Source organism: Callorhinus ursinus, unplaced genomic scaffold, assembly GCF_003265705.2.
Source record: "Callorhinus ursinus isolate GAN/ISIS: 27379988/994484 unplaced genomic scaffold, GSC_fseal_2.0 scaffold8, whole genome shotgun sequence".
NCBI lineage: Eukaryota > Metazoa > Chordata > Mammalia > Carnivora > Otariidae > Callorhinus > Callorhinus ursinus.
Window position 1 is genome coordinate 40275059 of NW_027397070.1, and position 13736 is coordinate 40288794.

At 41.1% G+C, this 13736-nt stretch overlaps 1 protein-coding gene and 1 pseudogene across 1 annotated transcript in view; both read right to left on the reverse strand.

Annotated features, from left to right (window-relative positions):
* The window catches only part of ATP6V1D (ATPase H+ transporting V1 subunit D), a 21663-nt gene that overhangs the window by 576 nt on the left and 7351 nt on the right, over positions 1 to 13736 (reverse strand). The window contains exons 3-8 of the mRNA XM_025869855.2: positions 6520 to 6599; positions 4902 to 4969; positions 4151 to 4195; positions 2912 to 3015; positions 2314 to 2380; positions 872 to 950 (exon numbers count right to left, since the gene is read on the reverse strand). Coding sequence (XP_025725640.1) covers positions 872 to 950; positions 2314 to 2380; positions 2912 to 3015; positions 4151 to 4195; positions 4902 to 4969; positions 6520 to 6599 — 443 coding nt within the window. The remainder of the gene's footprint in view (positions 1 to 871; positions 951 to 2313; positions 2381 to 2911; positions 3016 to 4150; positions 4196 to 4901; positions 4970 to 6519; positions 6600 to 13736) is intronic.
* LOC112822282 (V-type proton ATPase subunit E 1 pseudogene) lies at positions 12691 to 13473 on the reverse strand (annotated as a pseudogene).

The window sequence follows — 13736 nt, forward strand, 5'->3', positions numbered from 1 at the left end:
GATCGAGTCCCACATCGGGCTCCCTGCTCGGCGGGGAGTCTGCTTCTTCCTCTGACCCTCTTCCCTCTCGTGCTACCATTCTCTCTCAATAAATAAATAAATAATCTTAAAAAAAAAAGTAAACTTTTTTAAAAAAACGTTCCTATCCCGGACTCAATAAACCTTGAAATCCATCCCTTGATAATGGAACACCTTTTAAGCATTCAGACATTTATTAAAACTTTGAATCAGTTTGGATCACCACAATCCTGAATGTCATTGAAGGAAAGAAACACAATAACCTTTTATAATTAAGATTATAAATCATAGATGGCCACGTCTTCCCTGAATTACGGGCCTCTACCTGTCTCCCACCATCTCTGAACCTGGCACACTGACCTCTGTATACTACCTTTTTAGTATCTGTTGTCCCTACCAGCTGCAATTGTTCATAACCAATTCATGTACATGCCTCATTTCTGAGTACTGTGCTAATTCTCTAATGGTATGATTTATATTATTACATAATGCCCCCAAGTACTTTATACTTTCTCCTGGAACATGTTCACCATGCAATACATAGTTGATTAATTGCAGTTTCTTTTTATGAGGCAGACACCTGATCTAAATCATTTCATTTTAAAGAATAATCAAATCTATGAATAGTTTCTCCTAAGGGCCTTTTTGGAGATGACATATTTTAAATACATGCAAAACTTGGCATAGATTAGTCTCTAGAGCCTTTGCCAATATTATGTCTTGCTTCTCATTTATCAGAATAAAATACAGGCTGTGCTAATTCTAAAGAACATAAGCCAACAGTCTCTCAGCAAACTGAACCTTTGGCATATGAGAAACAAAAATTGATCAATAATTGCCAATTCCAACAAACCTATAGAACTCTTCTCGCTCTCTCTCATCCAGCTCTGTGATGATATAAGCAAGGGTACGTTCAATCCGGGGAATGATGACTAGGGTTTAAAAAAATATATATATGAGAACTTCAGACCTTTTTTCAAATTGCCAGTGTTCATTTGTGTAACATTTTCTAATTGTAAAATTAATGTACATTTAATGCAGAAAACTTAGGAAACAAAAACAAAAAATAAAAGTGTATAATCCAACCACCCAAAAATAACTACTGAAAGCGTTTCAGTATATGCCCTTCTAGTGTCCTTTCTATGGACAGATAATATACACAATATATACAACATAATTCAATGGACCACAATATACATAACATTGAACATACTGAATTTATATGACTATACAACACTGAACCACAGATGTTATTTTAAATATAATCACAATCCCTGTTAAAAAGCAGATCATCAAGCAGAGAGAATACACTAAGTTGAGTTTTAGGTTAGTCATAAGGTGCTGCTTTACAGAGAATTTGCCGATCTGCTTCTAAAATGTGAACTCATAGGGGGCGCCTGGGTGGCTCAGTCGTTAAGCGTCTGTCTTCAGCTCAGGTCACGATCCCAGGGTCCTAGGATTGAGCCCCGCATCAGCCTCCCTGCTCAGCGGGAAGCCTGCTTCTCCCTCTCCCGCTCCCCCTGCTTGTGTTCCCTCTCTCGCTGTCTCTGTCAAATAAGTAAAATCTTTAAAAAAGAAAGAAATTAAAATGTGAACTCGAGTGCCAAACTATCACCTAATCCATTATGTTTTGCTTGCAGTTCCACTTACAAGGTTGGCACTAGCAACTGGTCAGGAAGTGTGTGTTGAGTTTTTAAAAATGAGATAACTTCCTCTTTAACACTGAGAACGCAAAATAACTTATTTGCTATTCAAAATTTGTTCCTTTCTTACCTTAAAATTATTTCTTTAACGAAAATAGAGTTTCTTGAACGGAAAATACTGCGCCAACACTAAGCACAGTTACAGAATAAGAAATGGAAAATAAATGCATCAAATGGGAAAATGTTTAGGAATCAAGGAGAAGAGCAGGACGGAAAGCCTACAGGAAAGGGATTTAAAGTTAAATATTTAATGTGTTCAAAAAGGTCACTGAATCACTGGAAAGAACTAAAGAAAACAATAGGGCTTTTAAAAAATAGTTTCGTCCTTTATTCATGACCAGAAATGAATTAAACACTTCAGAATTTTTAACTTAACCATTCCCTTATGTATATGGACTTGGGGGGAGTTACACAACTCTATTAAAGCACTTACTACTAACCCCTTCCTGCGGATGGGGCTGACGCACGCTGCCCTGCCCACTGGGGACGGGGCAAGGTCTTACTCTCCTTGCAGTCGGTGCCCGAATCCCACGCAAACGTGGAGCTATGGACAAGTGGACGAACAAAGAGCCTCACAGCAGCACACACTCACCGTGTTCAATGGCATTGACACGCCTGTTGGTTATCTTAATGGCTTCATCCAAAGTAACAAAGGAAGTCTAAATAAGAGGACAAATCAGTAATTTAAGCATGAAGTTTTCCTAATTGTGTCCTGTCTGGCTTTAAGCAGACTGCACTTGTAGAGAACATCTGGAAACCAAGGCTACATTTCAACAATTTCCATAGAACACTATTTCCAGGCTATTATAATGTGTTTAACTTCAGATTCGCCTAAAGTTATAAAAATGGCAAGGGGAGAGAATCAGGCACGATGACATATTATATATATTAACTAGCCACAAAGGGGAAAAAATAGCTTTCATGCATAAACTGTTATATTTGCAGTTAAATCTGGTATTGACTGCTGCTGTTCTCACCTACCAGAGTGAAAGTCTACCAATGCACACACGTTTTGTTAGTCATCAGTAGGGACAATGGTGCGGAAACCACCATTTCAGAAATCAAAATGTCTCTAGTTCGTTTCCCATTAAATCCTGGAAACACCCTAAAGCCTTAAGTGCGGGACCCTCTCAGAGAGAGGACCCTCAGACACCCAAGTGCGGCAGGAGCTCTCCGGCTGCTGCGCTTACCTGAAGCGAAGCCAGTTCCACCAGTAACTCCACTGCTTTGGCGTAGTTCCTCTTTAATTTTGCCAACTGCTCCCCACCTCGGGCTAACCCAGTCAGTTCATAACCTGAAAGAACCAGTCAGGCAACATCTGTCATTACCGAGTAAATAATCTTCCCCACAAATTTCCCCAAAAGAAGTCAGACTAATACCAAACAAGGAGAAATGAATTCACTGACTCCAGGCCAGGCTGCACAGTCAGTATGTTTGGTTTTTCCGATGTGAGGTTTTAAGCATTTGGTTTTTTTTTTAGTTTTTATTGAAAGTCCAGTTAAAATACAGTGTCATATTAGTTTTAGGTATTCAGTATAGTGAACACTTCCACGTGATACCTGGTGCTCTCAAAAGTGCGCTCTTCACTCCCTATCGCCTATTTCACCCCTGCCCCCCCACCCCCTCCCGTAAACATCAGTTTGTTCTCTAGAGTTAAGAGTAAACAGTGAACATGTTTTTCTTCCCAAGGAAACTATTCTAAATGTAACTATAGGAGAAACTTTTAACCACTGGGCCCCACTGCCTTGGGCATGATACGGCCTGACGCCCACAGTACAGTACCACTCCAGTAGCAGGGGGCTCCCTAGCTTGCTCCACTTCTTCATTTGAGCTACACTAAACACTCTATGTGAACCAGTGGAAGATAAATGCCAAAAATTATTGTTTCTATGAAAAAAAGTTGATTACTTTGGAAAGACTCCATAAAGATGTGTTACTACCCAAATGCTATCAAATTAGGAAATGCTAAGACAATTGTAAAATATTGAGAATACGCTATACAATCTAGGAAGATTTAGATTCAGATTGCATCACAGAGTCTAAGACCTGATTTTACTTTATAGAAACTCAAACTGGAAATTATAAACAATGCATTATGGGTGTAGTTTACACAGAAAGATAACACAGAAGTCTAATTAGTGGATTCATACTCAAAGGCCATGGGCTTGCACATTTTTTTTTAATGGCAAATGACTGTTTATGTATTTCTAGGTTGAAATAAAATATTTTAAGACATTATAATGTTTTATGACTCCCAATTTTATTAACTGATTAACTCTTGTCCCAACTGTACCATATAAGAAGGATGCTAACACTGGAACAACTAAACTCTAAGAAAGTCTATCCAGCACCAATTTTCCAGGAAAAGGTTCATTTAAAGAGGAATCTGGAGAAGGCAGAAACATACACTACCAAAGTGTCACACTTACTGTCAGTTCCTTCATGGTAATGTTCAAACACTGGCAAAGTAACACCTGTTAAACACAAACGTGGGATTCACAAGTATGTCCTTGAAGTACTGTTTCTTGATCACCATTGTTCCCTGTGTTTCTTTTTCAGCAAATACTCAAAAGTCAAGAGACTGTCTGGAATTTAACTGGTTTCAATGAATGAATTTAGGAACCTGGTACCTTAAGTGTCCATTCCTATTTAATAATCAAATTATCCTGAGTAATAAGAGATCAAGCTGTTACAATTATTTTCCTTTCAGCTTTGAGGTATAAAATGCAAAAAAAAGAAAAAAATTGCACATACTTAATGTATACATTTTGATGAATTTAGATACATGTATACACCCAGGATACCATTACCACAATCAAGGTAATAAACATTATCTATCACCTCCAAAGATTTGTGTCCCTTTTCTTGTTTGTACATTAATACTCAACACAAGATCTACCCTAAGTTTTTAAATACACAACACTGCATTGTTAACTATAGGCACTACATTGTACAGCCAATCTCTATAAGGTATTCTTCATGTATAACTCTAACTTTATCCCCATTTCCCCCACCCCATCCTCTGGCAACCACCAGTTACAAAGATTTTAACATGTAAAGCAAATCAATTTGTTCTAAGTAGAAGAGATTAATTAGAACATGAAGATCTTGCCATATAAACAGGTTAATTTTTAAAGGTCATCTTTTCTTCCTAAGGATTCTGAAGGGTTGAAAAGTTACCTGCTACGTTATCTTTCTTAGCTCGGATCTTCACTTGGGCTTTATTTACATTTTGGATAACTGTGGTGCTGCAGAAAAAAAAAAAAAGGCCTTGATTTAGTTGAGATTTTAGAGTGAGAAATAAAACTACAGGGACCCATCAGGTAATTTCAACAAGGGTGAGATAGCACAAGTATGTTTTGATAATTGTCTTTCCAGAAAAAGGAAAATCACTGCTGCCAGAGGAAGGTCTCAGAGAGCAAAGAATGAACCGTAGGAAAACCAGAAAGAATGATTTTAAAGTACACGGACTGCTTGAGCTTTCAGTCAGGCATGTGGTGCCACAGATGTGACTTTTAAGGATTTTTATTCAGCCAATGTAATTTAGAGAAAACTCCTGGGGTGCCTGGGTGGCTCAGTCGTTAAGCGTCTGCCTTCAGCTCAAATCATGGTCCCAGAGTTCTGGGATCAAGCCCCAGTTGGGCTCCCTGCTCTGTGGGAAGCCCGCTTCTCCCTCTCCCGCTCCCCCGGCTTGTGTTCCCTCTCTCACTGTCTCTCGCTGTCAAATAAATAAAATCTTTAAAAAAAAAAAAAATTTTTTTTTTTTTTAGAGAAAACTCCTTCCTTTTAGGTTTGCTGTCCAAACCCTCTAGATTTGGCTAAGTAGGAGTTCAATTCCTTTACCCTGGAACCTAATTTCCATCTGGTTTTGTCTGACTCCCCAACCTGTTCTTATCATAAAGTGTTTTCACCATAACCACCCTAAAATGCATTCACATACCACTTACATACTGTTGATTCCCTCCTGCTGCTAGAACACTGGCAAAAATTAAAGTCCATCTCTTCAAGAGGCCTTAAGCCCCTGCGGTTGTAAGACCTGTCAGCTAATGCTCCTGAATAACACAAACTAGGAATGGAGACATTGTGTCACTGGGTAAAGACAACTAAAATAAAAAATCCTGAAAACATTTTCCACCTCTGTCCCCAAACAGCCATCTGACCTCAGGAAGGCACTGAATTTAAAGGGAGAATAACAATGTTTGCCTGGTTTACCACACAAGCTTATTTGGGGAGAATCACACAACATAACTGGCAAAACCCCCGTGTAAAGCAAAAACTAAACCATTTTACATGCTTTGTATATAAAGCATATATTGATATGACAAAAGTCTTAGAATTCATGCCCTTTAAAACAATTCCATTCTCAAACTTATCCTAAGGAAATAATTCTAGAGAAACAAAAATAGATATGCATGAAAATGTTCATGACATCTTTTCTAATAATCTAAAACTCTGAAAATCAACCCAAAAGTTCACCATTAGGAGAAACAGTTAATAAATTATGTACATCTAGAGAAAGGTTATACAGCTATGTGAAAATAAGATGTTTAGGACACAATGTTAAATGAAAACAGACTACAGAATGTTAAGTATCCTGTGCCTACAACTCTGTACCAGACATGTGTATGTGATAATAAAGACACTGGTGTTAGGGTCAAAGAGTAATAAAGAACACTTTTAACCTCATCATTTGTCTTTAGTGCTTAGATGTTTTATAATTAACAGTAGCTTTTAAGGGAAATTATGAACATGAAAGCACTTTGATTTTTTTTAAAACACCCCATTAAGTTCTTCTTACCTGAAATCCCCTGCTGTGAACTTGGCCTCAGCAAGTGAAAAGGCAGCTTCTCTCATCACTTCACCCATCAACATTTTAGTCTAGAAAAGCATAAACCAACAGCTGATTCAACCACGTTTTGTACAAGGGAAAAAACAGTATCATGTTCCTTTAATAACCAGTATTTTATACAAGGTGTGTGTCTAAAATATTGACTTGATAACAAAAATGGATATCCAATTTTACTTGAACAGTTTGGTTATGGTAACTAACAGTGTTGCAACACCATATGTTTTATAATTAAAACATTAAAATAAAGACATTAAGAAATAGAAAATGATCTTTACTAAAGGACTATCTTATTCCTGAATGGGTCCATACTAATGTGCTCAAATTAATCTCTCAAATTCACTGCAGTGCAGTGAAAATCTTAATGGCATAGTGATTCTAATATAAACCTAGACTATTTAATGTTTGAAAAAATCCAACCATCTTTTTGAAAGAAAAAAAGCTGGAGCAGGTAGGCAGAGTTGCCAAGTATTAAAAATAAGGAAATACATCCAATACGGGGACAAATAAGTCAGTGAAATAGAGTTCATAAAGAGCCACAGGTCTCTATGGAAATTTAATAACAGACCATTCAAATGGCCACCCACTTACAAAATGAGCTTGTCCCTATCTCCTTACATCACACACTCCAGAAATTCTTAAAGATAAAACTTAAAAAAAAAAACTATGAAATACAAAATATTTTCTTAATCTTTTTAGGCCTTCCTAAGCACTATATATAACCCAAAAGCCATATTAAAAAAAAAAAAAAAAGACTTAACAGATTTGACCAAATATTTTTTTTTTAAAGTTGAAGGCCAGAGAGAAATATTTTTAGTATTTTACACATTAACTAGAATACTTGCAGAACTCCTACAAAAAGAAAAATTCACCAAGAAAATCAAATTACCCATAAACATGAAAAGATGCTCAACCTCACAATCAAAAGTAGTACAAATTAAAAGATACTAATTTTAGGGGCATCTGGGTGGCTCAGTCAGTTGAGCGTCCAACTCTTGATTTTGGCTCAGGTCATGATTTCAGGGTCGTGAGATCAAGCCCTGAGTCAAGCTCTGTGCTCATCATGGAGTCTGCTTGAGATTCACTCTCTCCCTCTACCCCTCCCTTGGCTCACTCGCTCGCTCTCTCTGAAATACATCCATCTTTTTTAAAAAAATAAATAAAAATAAAAGACACCAATTTTAGCTCAATAGATTGGCAACAAAGAAAAAATATTAACACCCAGTTAGGAAGAATCTGAAAGAATAGGTCCTCTCACTAATCATTTGGTGGGAATGTAAATTAGTATTACAAGCTGGAGAACAATTTGGCAATTATCCAACAAAATTTAAATGAATAGGGGCACCTGGGTGGCTTAGTTGGTTAAGCGGCTGCCTTCGGCTCAGGTCATGATCTCAGGGTCCTGGGATCGAGTCCTGCATCAGGCTCCCTGCTCAGGGGGGAGCCTGCTTCTCTTCCCCAAACTCCCCACTCCCACTCATGCGCTCTCTCACTCTCAAATAAATTTTTAAAAAACCTTTAAAAAATGCAAATGACAGATCCTAGAGATTCTATGACTTTCCAGAGAAATGCTAGCACACATACTGTTAGAAGGTGGAGGAGCGACAGTAAAGTATCCTGCAGAGGGAGAAGGCGCTCTGAGACAGAAACACATGTAAGCCACTCCATACTACTTACACAGTTTTACTCCAGGTAACCTACCGACAGGGAGGGATAGGGAAGACAAACAATCCAGGCAGCTATACAGCTACTCTCCCCACCCCTGCTCCCTGCCAAGTCTGCACCACAACCACTTTTATAGAGCGAGGGGGTGTGGTGGGGAGGTCACAGGGTAGGTACCTAACGTGGTGGGGCACTCTGTGCGCCAGCCATCTCTACTAGCTGCCTCAAGCGGTTCCCTTTGTGTACCACTTAGGAAAGATGAGAACAACCCTTCCCACCCTTCAGTCAGGGCTAACATTAGCCTCCATGGGGCCCAGAACACACAGCCCCAAGGAGTCACTGTGTGGCATGAACAAGATGGAGGAGCTAAAATGGGAGGCAGTGTTGTCAGCACTCCTACACTCTACCCTCAACAGCCTTCCGGCCGGGACCGTCTTTTCACACCATTCTTCCGCAAGGACCACACAGCCAGGTAACTGGGGGGTGACTCGCATCCCTACACCACAGCAGCAATAGGATTATACGTCTAAGACCAGAGAAAATACTTAGAACTATGGTTCCCCAACAACCCAGTAAAGAGGTCCTTTCCACAGACCCAGCAGTTGGAGCGACTGTAAACTTCAGTGTAAATGTGGCCTATAACAAAATGTTTCCAGACACAATAGAAACATTAACAATGCAAGGTTATGGGCTGTAAGAAATGTTTTACAAGCAATAGATATGGCAGATCTTCAGTTAACAACAACAGGGTAGTGGTTTCGTCCCCAGGAGGTAATATATATCATCCCTGGCTTTGGTATTTTCCCTGGGAGATGAAACCATTTATTTTGCTCCTTAATAGCATCAAAGGATGTGTCTATGTTGTACATACACAACCATACTAACAACCCTACCCCAACACCAAGAGTCAGAGGTTCAGAAGCAGTTCTTTGCATGTGCTGGGCCCTGACCAATATATAAGGGTTAAGAATACCGGATGTGAGGCGTTGGCCCCAAGGGATTAGCACACCAAGCCACCTGGAGGAGGCATTCCAAGCCAATTTCCAATGAACTAGAGCCTTCCCAGATGGGAAGTCTTGTAGCAATCACAAAAGCAGTCCCTCTGCCGCCAAGAGGCCTCAGACCTCCTGACAACACCTGCACCCAAGAGTTGCACGGGTGTTGCTGCTTAGGTGCTCATATGCAGAGGTCTGTCCTGCTATGGGCACAGCCTTAAAAAGTTGAATAGCCAGTTAGTACTGGAGACCATCCTTTGAGGGAGCCACCTGGTGACAAAGTCTTTAATGTGTTTCCTATTAGTCCATTCATCCTTCCAGTTAGACCTGCAGCAGTGAGACTGTATGGCAGGTGGGAAGTCTACCATATATCCCAGGCCTCTGCCCATTCTTGGACATCACGACCCGTAAAACGTCCCTGGATCACTATCTGAGTCACTGTTTGTACATGCTCTCCAGTTCTGTTAACCTGTTATGGTTGCAGCCTGATTAGCTCTTTTATAGGCAAAGGCTTATACAAGTCCTGTGCAAGTGTCCACATGTGGGTCAGTGCACGTTTGAGCCCTTCCAACACTGGCAAAGGGCCTATGTCATCTATCCGCCATTGAGAAACAAGGCTTGTAGTCCGCCCAATATACCCGAGGGTATGGCACAATGACCATCACCTGAGGTGGCACTGGAGGCAGTCCTTGTCAGCAGCTTGTAGACTGAAATATTTTATTTTCTTTTAAAGATTCTATTTATTTAAGAGAGAGAGACAGTGAGAGAGATAGTGAGAGAGAGCACAAGTGGGGAGGAGAGGGAGAAGCAGGCTCCCACCAAGCAGGGAGCCTGACGTAGGACTCAATCCCAGGACCCTGGGATCTTGACCTAAGCCAAAGGCAGACGCTTAATGGACTGAGCCACCCAGGCGCCCTGTAGAATGAAATATTTTAAAGGCAAACAATCTTTTTACTATTTGCCAAGTAGTTCTGGGACCTCAGTTGGTGTCCCGATTTACAATGAACCCACTCTGCTACATCAGACGGGGTCAGCATTTCCTCCAGGAGAACTGTGCCTGGCCTAGAGTGTTTGCCTCATAATTGCCCGGTAGTGTGGATGGGGAGTGAGCAGGGACACAGGTCATACTCGGACAGCTGCGTCAGGCTCAGGGCACACTTCCCAAATACCTTCCCACAGTTCTACTCCCCACAGAGCTCTATTTATTATACCCCAACCGGGGCGCCTGGGTGGCTCAGTCGTTAAGCATCTGCCTTCGGCTCAGGTCATGGTCCCAGGGTCCTGGGATCGAGCCCCGCATCGGGCTCCCTGCTCCACAGGAAGCCTGCTTCTCCCTCTCCCACTCCCCCTGCTTGTGTTCCCTCTCTCGCTGTGTCTCTATCAAATAAATAAATAAAATCTTTAAAAAATAAATAATACACCCCAGCCTTCTCTGTGCCATCAAAGCATCCATGCTGTCAACCCTTACAACACTGCCCAGCTGCAATAGCCAAATCGATGTGCACTGGCTCATATGTCAACACAATCCATACCACTCTCAATTCTGCCCACTGACTACTTTAGTTTTTTCTTCAAACCAAAGTACATCAGAATCCAGCCGAATGGCACAGGAATGCCAAATAGGCAGGTTTCCCCTGCAACTGCCATCAGTATACTATGCATCCACCGGAGGTGAGGCTTTCCCTTCCTTTACTTAGGGGAAGGGAAGCATAATGTCAGCAACTCCTAGAAGTTGCGTTGGGTTGACTTAGGTGACTGGCCCTATTAATGAGTGTAGCTCATGAGATAGTGGGTTGGTTATTTACAGGCGCTCCTCCGCTGTAGGTAAGCATGTTATTTCTATAAGGTGCTTACCTGGGCACAGGAACACTTAGGTTTGCTGAACAAGTCCTTAACTCATGCCATCATAGGCAAATCAGCACTCATTCCTTCTGTCTGTTGCAGCGCAAGATACATAGCTAATAGTTGTTCTTCCATGGGACTACACCTGGTTTCTATTCCCTTCCATAAATGAGACCAGAATCCTAACAGTATCCCACAAGTCCCAGCCAAGGCCTTCTAGATACAAATTTACATCTAATTCACAACTCACACCTGGCATTAATACCCCCAAGGTCCATATTTGTTTTACTGCCATTTTTGCCCTTAACATAGCCTCTTATTGGAGCACCTCAGTCAGTTAAGCGTCTGCCTTTGGTTCAGGCTATGATCTTGGGGTCCTGGGATGGAGCCCCATGACCTCGGGCTTCCTGCTCTGCTGGGAGTCTGCTTCTCCCTCACCCTCTGCTCCTCCTCTTCTCCCTTCTCATGCTAACAAATAAAATCTTCAAAAATATACATATATAGCCTCTTATCAGTTTGCACCCCAATCCCATCGGCTTACCCTCCTAACCAAGGCATTTACTTGGTTAAGGCATTTACAAGGAATCTACTCTATTCCTAGATAGGAAACAAAAAGTCTCCAGTAACCCAATGAACCAAAAGCCTGTAATTCCTCTACCATTTTAGGGATTGTGAAAGCTTCATTTTACTAATGACCGTCTCTGGCATCACTTGTCTTACTTGACCAGATGATGTCCAGGAACTTTACGGATTAACCCAGCCCTTGGATCTTGTCGGTATTTACCTTCCATAATGCTTAGCAAGACCAAATTGGGTTGTCTGATTTTTCTTTCAGGATCCTGTATAAAAGTAGATCTTGCCATAATTGTTTGAGAGACCTTGATGGGCCCCCTTTCTGCCATTTTATCACCGGGAGAATCCTTTGTTTTTCCACCTATTTCCCTTATGGCAGATTCTTTTGGTTTCATTTACATCAGCCACCATAGTAGCTACCGTAGCAATGGACCGATTAACCATAGGGGCAAGGACAGATATTAAGTCCCATACCATGCCCCTGTGGCTAACTGTAGTATAAGGTCTTCCATACAAGAGAAAACTAATTCTTTTTTTTTTCCATGTAAACCTTTTGTTTTAATCAATAAGACCGATTCATGGCTTAGATTCTAAATCACATTTACAGATGAGGAACGCTTCTAGGCCCAAACAGGTGAACAGTGAAGCTACTAGTGCTGGCAGGAATGCATGCTCCCCATGCGTCTGAAGCCTAAAGAGCAGAGACTGAATGTCAGAGAACACCACACACATCACCCTCTAGACTCGAGAACGACAGCAGAAGACGAGAAGAAGAGCAGAGACTCGGGGAAGCGCTGGTAACCACCCACTGATACCCTCACCTTCATGCTACAGAAGGAAATGGAAGTTGTGCTACTTTCAGTAAGCTAAGAAGATTTCCTGATCATAGTAAGTGAAACTTTCTCTCCTGTTAACAATTAGGCCAAGGGTATTAGCTAGAGAGAGGATCCACTGATAAATACAGAATATTAGAACAGCGAAGAGGAAGCCACACGAGGGATATCTTGTTTCTTCAAATATCAGAAACTTCCGCATGACAGGAGAGCAGTGAATGAACTCCACCTCGCCCAAAGGTTTACTCCAAAAACTTCCTCTTGGCATTTGCACCAAATAAGGCTCCTCGTACTTCTGGCATCATCTGCTGGACTATGAGATCCAGCCGGCTTTCTAGGGTATTGGAAACTTTTATTTTACGATCTCCATTATAGATCTCAACTCCACCAGCTATTTCCTCAGGCAGGTAGGCCTCCTGATCAATTTGGACATCAACATCTTTTTTGGTGGCAATTTTGTACATAGGAATCGCTTTTTGCACTGCAGCCTTTACCAGAGGGAAATCCTGCTTCCTGCAACGATCACTCGAGGCTCTAACAATTGGTACAAACCCTGAAGGACCAGTCCATCCAGCAGCACCTGGTACCTGGTTGTATATTTTACCACTTTGCTGAGTCTCTGTTTTGCTTCATTTAGTAGGTCTGTAATAAGGTCATCTCTTGCTCTGAGGACTTTGAGCCTTGCTTGATTCATCAAATTAGACATCTGAATTTTCTTCTGCTGCTCAATCTGCTTTTCTTTCTTCTCGTAGTATTCCATAATCTTCAGTTTTTGGGTTTGCACAAGACGACCTTTCTCAATGTTGAACTCTTCCTCTGCCTTTGCATCTATTTCCTCTGCTTTCTCATTGGCTTCTTGTTCAATAAAAGCCATCATATGCTTAATCTGCTTTTGCACATCAGCATCGCTGAGAGCCATGGTGAAAGCTCTGCTAGGCCAGAGGCCCACTGGCTCTAGCTTAGGCTGGAAGGGGGCTGTGGAAGGAAGTGAAAAGAAAATCCAGTGGAGCTTTCGGCTTCCTTCGCTTTATAACTCCGGCTTCTGGTTCCTCAAGAGAAAAGTAATTCTTTGTCTAGATCTCTAAAATGCTAGGTGTAAATGGCAGCTTTCATTTCCAGTTTACACAGAATTTCTTGTAGTTCTTCCCTGGAGATCAAGGAACATACCCCCCCTTATTTTTAATGTTTTTATTTATTCATGAGAGTCAGAGAAAAAAAGAGAGAGAGAGAGAGAGAGAGAGAGAGAGAGAGAGAGAGAGAGAGA